The 9,758-nt window shown below is 45.9% G+C and overlaps 1 protein-coding gene across 1 annotated transcript; it reads left to right on the forward strand.

Moving 5' to 3' along the window:
* The first annotated feature begins 2,912 nt into the window (after nucleotides 1–2,912).
* LOC109786401 (receptor-like protein kinase FERONIA) lies at nucleotides 2,913–7,146 on the forward strand. Its single transcript, XM_020344967.3, has 3 exons — nucleotides 2,913–3,095; nucleotides 3,980–6,662; nucleotides 6,765–7,146. The coding sequence occupies exon 2, from the start codon at nucleotides 4,166–4,168 to the stop codon at nucleotides 6,647–6,649; it is 2,484 nt and encodes an 827-aa protein (XP_020200556.1). The 5' UTR covers nucleotides 2,913–3,095; nucleotides 3,980–4,165; the 3' UTR covers nucleotides 6,650–6,662; nucleotides 6,765–7,146.
* Nucleotides 7,147–9,758: the final 2,612 nt, after the last annotated feature.

Consider the following 9,758-nt stretch of genomic DNA (forward strand, 5'->3'; position numbering starts at 1 on the left):
CCTCGCCTACTTCGAGCCCTGCCGCCGCCGCTTTCAGGCCTTCACCGCCGCTCTTCTTGGGCCGCCGCCACCGCTACCTCTGTAGCTATCGCTGCCGCCCATCCACCCGCTTCATCTTCGTCCAAGCACCAGCTCATCGCCAGCGTTGCCGTCAATTACCCCGACCATTTCGTCTACTCCGACCACCGTTGCTGACATCGGCCCCGCGCCGATGGACGCCGCAATCGTCGTCGAGTTCTTCTCTGTTGGCCCCTCCGACTTCTCCGACATGGCGTACAGCTCGTGCAGGTCCCTCGTCTGCGCCTGCCCGGTGCTGGCAACACCGATCTGTCCCCGGGCCTGGCAAGTCTGGTGCGGTGCTTCGTCAACTTCGTCTTCGTCCGTATACGCATGCCCGGTGCTCGCAACACTGATGCGTGCCTTCGTCTACGACGTGTCCCTGGATTTGGCAAACCCGGCGCGACGCCTCGTCAACACCATCCTCCTCCTTCGGGCGCGCCCACTACCTCAAAACCAGTGCGCCCCTGACCAACTCGGTGCCTCCTTGCGCCCGCGGCTCCATGGCGACTCCCTCGACACCGGCTACCCCGACTCGACATCGACCATGGCATTCTTCTCTTTAGTGAGATTATACGAGCAAATGCCTGAACCAAAATACGTCATTGCTATGGGAGCCTGTACTATTACAGGGGGAATGTTCACGGCTACCTCCACCACGGCTACGCCACCCGACGCTCTCGGCTACCTCAACATCAGCACAAAGGTTATCATCCGCTTGAGCAACTCGTCGGCTTCCTCTACAGTTAACACGTCCATGACGCGACACCGTCCACAACGCTCCCGCTACAACTGCGGGGGGATGTCAGCCCGTCGGCTGCTATTCTCTCCACTCCGACCATCCGCGACGCTCCTGTTGTTCGCAATGCTACCGCTACGACTTCGGGGGATGTTAGAGATATATATGGGGTACATGTATTTGGTAGTTTAGAATTTGTAATCTGTGTCCTACCTTATGTTCCGGAGAGACGTCTTGCCTTCCAAATCTTGTACTCAATATATACTCGCCCTCGATTCTCAATAATACATCCATCATATTACGCAACAATCCCTCTGTCTCCCTTTTAACAGTCCGGTCGCTCGATCGCATTTTGACCGGTCCCGGTTGGCTAGGCGACCGCTGATTTTTCAAAAAAGACGGAAAAAAAATTAAAAACGAAGATTATCGATAAAAAATAAAAAAGTTCAGGGATTGAAAAATGTTTATGGATTGAAAAAAAGGTTCACAAACTTCAAAAAAAAGTTCACGAGTTAAAAAAAATTCATCAATTTAGGCATCTGCTTTTTTTTGGAAGAAGAATAATAAATAATCCAGCCGCCGCCGCCGCTCCATCGTCCTCCTCTTCCCTGGTTCTTCCATGGTTTTCTTCCTCTCGTCTCCGGAGCCAGCCGCAGCCTCCACGGCCGACAGCCCCCCAGAAACGACCTCCTCCTCGAGATCCTCCCTGCCTCCTCTTCAAGTGTGTGCGTCTCCAAGCCTCATCTCCCACCGCAAGAGGCTGCCGCAGATCACCCTCGCCGCCGTGGGTATGGACATGCGTGTGGTGCTCGCCTTGTTGTAACAAGTAGCTCTCTCCAATATGTTATAGAACCGATGGCCAGTCAAACTAGAGAAAAACCTCTTATTTCGTTGTCTGGATGGTACGCAATCTTTTGTGGTCCACTGACATGCTTTCACTGAAGCCCTCCTCGTCGTTGCTTGCTCAGCAGATTATACAGGTGGGGAGTGGAGAGTACAAGAGTGTTCGATGAAATGCCGCAGCACTGGAGCGGCGTTGTGGTGCTGAGTTAGCTTGTTTTAATCTGGCCACTTACGCTGCCTGAGTCGTTGTCAAGGGCAAGGCAGCAACAGGTAATTAATCAATTAATCCCTATTGCTGTAACTCGTTTGATTTTGAGCACCTTTGCCAAAGATGACCTACCGTCCACCCTTTCTAGGCCCAATTACAGCTGACAACTCTAGATGGCAAATGGCCCAATAAGCCTGATATTGTATGTGTGTGTGTGTGTGTGTGTGTGTGTGTGTGTGAAACATTTTCCATACCGCAAATTCAACCACATCTTTGTGTGTGTGTGTGTACACTGGAAACAGTTTCCATACCAGAAATTCAGACTCTCAAGGCTAGCTGTTGTGTGTGACTGTATATCCATCCTAGGAGTAAATTCAGTGGTGGGTATGAAAGATCAGATGATGACGAGCTCTAGATTAATATGGTAAAATTGATGGCGTACAGATCGGTTGCTGAAGAACTAAAGAAGGAGATGATGGCATGGCTGGACCAAGAAGCTGTTTGTTCTTTCTTCCATCAGTGCAGCCAAGTCTAGTAGCTAGCAACTGAAACTGAGCAAAACCAACATATTCATGTGGATAATACAAAGATGCCAGTGTCGGTAGAACCATACTACTGCACATGCATGATGTTTATCGTTGAGGGAACAAAGCAAATACGGGAGTACTTGTCTAGTTTGTAACTATTCAACAGTGATCCTGAACCTGCAAGCATGTAAGAGGTCATTCGATATGATGGCGTTTTACTCCTCCAAATTAAGCTGGATGTAGCACATCATGAGGTATGGAAGGTAGTGAATAAATTGGCATCCTGGAATCAAATTGCCACGGCCCAGTGTGGCTTAGCCTTCCGTCTCCATCGATCAACAGTATGTGCCTGCGGCCAACGGAATCAGGTACTTTCAGCAGGGTAGTGGAGGGTACCCTATCCCTATGCAGATAGATAGATAAGCAAAGTGTAGATAGATACATAGATAGATAGTGGCCTTACGCATACCATCAGTGCATAGCATATACTTTCTTCTTTTTGTGTTAAATGATTGCCATATCTCATGTTCTCTTTGTCGGGGGAGCATCAACTTCAAAGGAAAAACAAGCACTAGTATGTAGTTTGTGTCTAAATACCCCCAGCAAAGCATAAATAAGATAGATCGTCTACAAAGCAACTTCCAACAGCTAGCTAGTTGCTCCAAACACCTGCAAGGGCCAAGGACGAAGATCCATCTCTCGTCTCTCCAATTCATTCAAGGTAGAACGTACTTGCTTAATTTCAGCTCCACCAGAATAATCTAGCTTTGCTGTTTCTTTGTAGCTAGTTTCCCCTATTAAAGAGCTCCTCATACTTTGCGTAATTTCAGCTCCACCAGAATAATCCACCTCTTTACTTTTAATTTTGTGTGCATGTATAACGCCAGCTTGTTTGCAAGCCGCCTTTTTTCCTTTGAAGTAGTATCTTTCTAGTCTCTAGGGAGTTCCATGGTGACATGCATGTATGAACCAATTTTCAGCCTGATTATTTTTTCTCAATAAATGAAATATATTAATATCAAGATTGATACTGATTACACCCAGCCTCTGCACCATCACAATATCAAGACCTAGTCAAAACGTCAAGAATGCACAAAACCAAATTATTACAAAAGGTAAAAAGGAAAAGTGTGATCAAGAGTGTTACAGTAGATACTTTGTTTGGCTAAATTCTCGCAAGTTATGTTTCTCCTTATTTGCACTTATTAATGTTGTAAGGAAAGTTAGAATTCAGAGAGAGCTCCATTAGTTTTTTTAGAGTACCAGGAAAGCATGGTCCTCAAGAATAAATAGGAACCTAAATTCGCCTCCGTGAGGATTCGAATCCAGGTGTTGGGTTTGTACATCCACTCCCCCAACCAGTTGAGCTAGGCTCACTCCCCAAAGAGAGCTCCATTAGTGAGCAGCGTTTTCCTATTTATCTCTTCTGTTACAGATTCCAACTTTTGGTGATATCAGGAACTATTTTGCTGAAGTTCTTGAAATTATTATTATTGGTCTCTTAGTCAGACACACGCATGTTTTGCCCTGCAAAAATCAATTGTTGTTCGTATTGCCATGAATCAGTTTAGTGGATTATCAATATTCCTTTTGCTGCTATTGCAGGTTGTCAATTGCTGGCGTGTCTTCTTCACTAAACATTAGTACTATTTTCCAATTTCCCTGACATTTTCTCGCTCCAAATCCCATAAAGAAAATCACAATGTTCTGACCCTATGCAACTGCTCCTAGAGACATATTGTAGCAAACAGAAGTCTCCAATTTTTTGATCTTGGTACACCAACCATAACAATGGCATTCCCAACCCTACCAATTACACTCACATGCCTTACACTGTTGGTATTCTTGTCGATTGCCATGGCAGCTGCTAACGACTCCATGGACTCTGGCCTTGTCCTCCTAAATTGCGGAGAATCAAAGCAAGACAATGACAGTAGTGGCCGTATGTGGGACGGGGACACCGGCTCCAAATTCATGACATCGTTTAAAGGGGTTGCAGCCAATGCTTCATACCAAGACCCTTCACTCCCCTCCATGGTCCCTTATATGAGTGCACGCATCTTCACTTCAAATTACACCTATTCCTTCCCTGTCAACCCAGGCCGCATGTTCTTACGCCTTTACTTCTATCCGATTTCTTATGGAAACTATACTATGTCCGATGCCTTCTTTGGTGTCACCTTAGGAAATCTAGTCCTCCTGAATAGCTTCAATGCTTCACAAACGGCTCAGGCGGCCAATTATGCCTACCTTGTCCGTGAATTCTCGGTGTATAGTTCTTCACACAGTTTGGACATCACCTTTGCCCCATCAGCACATCAGAACAGTTCTTATGCATTTGTCAATGGCATAGAGATTGTGCCCACACCTGACATCTTCACAACAGCTGACACAATATTTGTCCACCATGATTACATAGCTCCATTCACATTTGCCGCTAACACAGGCTTCCAGACTATGTACCGGTTCAATGTCGGGGGCCAAGCCAATTCCCCCGAGAATGACTCAGGATTTTACCGCTTATGGGCCGATGATTCCCCATACATATTTGGTGCTAGCTCTGGGGTGACATACTACAAAGATAATAATGTGACTATTAGGTACACACCCGTAGTGCCAAAGTACATAGCGCCACTTGACGTCTATGGTACAGCTCGGTCGATGGGACCAACTGCACAGGTCAACCTGAATTACAACCTTACATGGATTTTACCTGTTGATGCGGGGTTCATTTACCTCCTAAGGTTCCATTTCTGTGAGATTCAGTATCCTATTACCAAGGAGAACCAGAGGACGTTCTACATCTACATCAACAACCAGACAGCACAATGGGCCATGGATGTAATCTCTTTGAGTGGAGGACTCGGTAGAACATCATATAGAGACTATGTTATCATGGCTAGTGGTTCCGGTCAGGTGGACATGTGGATTGCACTTCACCCTGATATTTCAACTAAGCCACGCTATGTTGATGCGATACTGAATGGTCTTGAGGTCTTCAAGCTACAGGGTCATAAACCGAACAATCTTGCTGGGATCAATCCTCCACTTCAACAAAATCCTGACGTGGAACCTAAGAGGGTAGCTGGCGGTGCAAGAAAGTTCAAAAGTGGCCTACTAGTAGCCATCGGTGGCGGTTTTGCTTTGATGTTGATTGCCCTTTTCAGCATGTGTGTTATTTGCCGACGAAAAAAAGTAGGGAAGAGTTCTTGCAAGACCAACAACAGACATCTAAATCATCCCGCATGTGGTCTCGTGCGTCAGTTCTCATTTTCACAAACTCAAATTGCCACCAACGACTTTGATGAGGAACTAATCATTGGCAGAGGTGGATTTGGTAATGTCTACAGTGGTGAGATAGATGGAGGGACAAAGGTGGCGATCAAGCGACTCAACCAGGAATCCCAACAAGGCAGTCATGAGTTCCGGGCTGAAATTGAGATGCTGTGCAATTTCCGCCATGGCCACCTTGTGTCTTTGATTGGCTACTGCCAGGACAATAATGAGATGATTTTGGTGTATGACTACATGGTTCATGGAACATTGCGTGAGCACCTGTACAATACCCGAAACTCACCACTATCGTGGCGGCGGCGCCTTGAGATCTGCATCGGTGCAGCTCGTGGACTGCATTACCTCCACACTGGCACAGAGAAAGGAATCATCCACCGTGATGTTAAGACATCAAACATCCTACTGGATGAGAGGTTCATGGCGAAGGTTTCTGACTTTGGTCTGTCTAAGGCTTTTCCAGCCATTGACAATACCCACGTGAGCACCGCTGTGAAAGGCACCTTTGGATATTTTGATCCGGAGTACTTCCTATTGCGGCGTCTCACCAAAAAATCAGATGTGTACTCCTTCGGAGTCATGTTGTTTGAGATCCTGTGTGCGCGCCCTGTGATAAACACTGAGCTCCCAGACGAGCAAGTGAGCTTACGTGACTGGGCGCTATATTGCCTAGACAGAGGCGTACTTGAGGAGATTGTTGACCCTTGTGTAAAGGACGAGATCACCCCCGAGTGCTTCAGTATATTTGCAGAGCTAGCAGAAAAATGTGTTGCTGATCGTAGCATGGATCGGCCAACAATGGGAGATGTACTTCAGAACCTTGAGGTCGCACTCAGGTTGCAGGACAATAACAACTGTGTCGGGAGGCCATCGTCTCTTCAGATCATCGGAATGCATTCAGACAAACCATCGACCCACTCAATCATTAGTGTCGCTGCACAGGGAGAGATATTTTCAGATATTATACATCTGGAAGGCCGATGAAAGCAAACTGCAGGTCAGAATTTTTATTGAAAGGTTCATTGTTACCTAATGTTCAATATACTATATATATGTTCCGGTGAATTTGGTGAAAACTCTCAGATCATTTATTTTCCAGATATTAAAAGGAGATGCCACATATTTTACACAACTGAACCCTACAGGATGGAGTCTGGAGACAAACATTCAATGCAAAGGTGCTAGAGCCTGAATATACTAGTATATAGCTATCTGTTGTCTTTATCACTTCTTGTTGATTCAATTCCATCTTACTGGTTCACTGGTATGCTAGAGCCTGAATATGTACTTCCCACTGTTTTGGTTCACTTGCCAGGAGTGGTCAGGTTTAGCTCGCTAGTCCGGTCAAGTGAAGGACTAGCAAATTAATTTCCTGCTGATAGCGCAAGAAGACCCAGGGTGGTTTATTTGTACTATATATAGGATATTAGCTAGGCTTGTGAGCAATGCAGAATATATATGAGGCCCGCAGGGATTAAATATGCCAACTGTTTTTATGCTCAGACTACGTGCTCAGCGAGATAAAAATCCTGAAGGAAGTTAATTAGTTCACACTTCACAGTCAGTAAGATGATCAAATTAATTCTGGCGGGTTGTAAGTCTTATCTGCTTATGTTTTGTGCACACATTGGAATTGGTCAAACTAAGGCAGCTGTTGCTTTTAATTTCTCCGATTTATATTGCAAGGAAGGAAACCCATGAACTCCAGGTTTCAGGTTCTGAAACCGATGAACTGAATCACAAATTTCAGTTAGGCAGATGGTCGCATTGGTACTAGAATAGTTATTTTTGGAAGGAGTAAAAAAAAACACTAAGAACAGAGCCCATCTTAAAGAACAGTGTTGGGGAACCAATGTTTTTTGCTCAACACCAAAATTTCTGGATTCACTCATGTGATAAAAACTCACTTTCAACTATGTTTTATTTCACTTTCAACGATATAGCGCATATCTTCTTCCGTGAGTACTTTTTTTCGAGAGACAGAGGATTCAGTGAGCACTGAGCTGAGCAGAGCAGACTTCAGAGGAAGAACCAGCTCAGCAAACTAGTAAACGAGCCGTATGGGCCAAATTTTCCGAAACAGGCTTTCGCCCCATTATATTAATATTGCAACCATCGATACATCTGTGAGAGCATTGCTCGGGCAAACATCACAAGCAAGCCTAAAAAAAAACAAGAGAAAACAAGAGAAACAAATGCCAGCATCGCCAGATCGACGTAAGCAACGATTTCCCTCAACCGCTGCGCCCTCTGGAGGATTCCCACCATGCTCCTATGCCTCCGAGTTGCCATGTACCAAGCAACACCTTCAAGAAGGACTGCGACGATGCCGACGCCGACGCTGCTGCACGGATAAATCCTAGGATTTCCTCCGGTACACGGAGGGGAGGGGGGAAGGGGTACACCCGAAGCCCTTCGACAAGGGAGGTGGCGCCCAGAGGCATCACCGCGTTGGTGCCGGCAAGATCCGACAACGATCCCACACAACCACAACCTTAGACCAACCATCGGCTCCACCAAGCTTGCCGCCCAGCAACATGCGCCAACACGGTCTTGAAGTCCTCATCGATGTCTCACCATGGCAAACGCTACGAGGCCGGCTAGATCAAGACGAAACAACCGTAGACAGGGGGCGACAGTACCACAGCCATGTGGGAGGGAGCAACCTCCACCGGCTCAACCAGTAGTAGACCGGATGCAGCAGCAACAGCACACCAGAGCAACGGCCCGACCGGGCCCATGAAGCTCCCACCACCGCGCTGCAGCATCCATGGCGCCATTGCCGCCGCCCACATCGCGAGTCGGTCGTCAGTCCAACCAGAGACGGTACATGCCAGGGCCCTGATCGGGCCCAAAAGGGCCCAAATCTGGGTCTGTACGGTGCTACTTGTAGAGTGCGTTTGAACTTCCCCGAAAAGGAGAGAATGATGCAGTATAGTAGAGATAAGTATTTTTCTAAGTTAAAGACCTAAGTTACCAATCAAGGAGCTCTGTAAAAAAACAAAATTACAAAATCTGCTAAAACAGTGCACTTACATTTTGACCAACTTTCAATGATTTTGTATGTTTTGTACAAAACTCCTCGAATGTCATTTGACCACCAAACTTTGCAAGCGCCCATAACATTTGTTGATGATCATTCCCACAAAATTTCGGATTTTTTGAAAATCTTTTGCTATATTTTCCTGCGTGGGTGCACCGTGGGTGCATCTAGCTAGGGTTTAGAAAAACCACTCTCTTTTAGAAAAGGAGGATTACCCCTGCCCTCTCACTACTAGGAAAACCCTTACCAGTAGCGCTGTTTTTTTTTGCTATTAGTAGCACGGGTAGGAGCGCTACAGCTATTTTTTAGCAGTAGCGTCTGTTTGGCCCAGCGCTACTGGTATCTAAAGCTAGCTGTAGCGCGCTTCTCCCCAGCGCTACTGATAGTTATCTACAGCACGGGCAAGTAGCCAACGCTACTGTTACTTGTGTGCTACTGGTAATCTTTACCCCCACGCCACTGCTAACTTTTGTAAAAAAAAATTCGTTTTGGCTGTGTACACAATTAAACAGATCCATCGTTTATACAATAACATGCATATTCATTGAAAAGCAAGTGAGTCATCGATGAACCAAAGTTATTAGAAGTCTCGACATGTCTCAAGTATCTCATCATCATCAATCATGGTCGAACACATGTCTCGAAATAGCGTTACAAGTCATTACAAGTTCTCAATACATGCAACTACATGGTCACATACTCATGTTTCATAATCTATGTAGACTATGATATGACCGCATAGAAGATAAGAGCGATCACGATGATCAAAAGCGGTATTATGTAGTAGTTTTTGCAGCGGCGCTAGTTCTGAATCCCATGTTGTGCTATGAATCTCAACTAACTAGCTTCGGCTTCCGCTTTGCTATGAAACCCTTTATGGCTTCCGCCGGAGAAGCCAGAGACTTGGGCCTGACACTCCGGCCAATCATCATACACACCCGGAACATGTCCTACATACACGGCATACCACTTCCTCGCCATCGTTGATCTATATACCTGTCAGAGATGTACATATATAGATATATATGAAATAGAAGCAACATATATAGT

The sequence above is a fragment of the Aegilops tauschii genome, chromosome 4 (genome assembly GCF_002575655.3).
Source record: "Aegilops tauschii subsp. strangulata cultivar AL8/78 chromosome 4, Aet v6.0, whole genome shotgun sequence".
In the NCBI taxonomy this organism is placed as follows: domain Eukaryota; kingdom Viridiplantae; phylum Streptophyta; class Magnoliopsida; order Poales; family Poaceae; genus Aegilops; species Aegilops tauschii.

Coding starts and splice junctions, on each gene's coding strand:
- LOC109786401 (XM_020344967.3), top strand. CDS start 4,166: ATGGCATTCCCAACCCTACCAATTACACTCACATGCCTTACACTGTTG.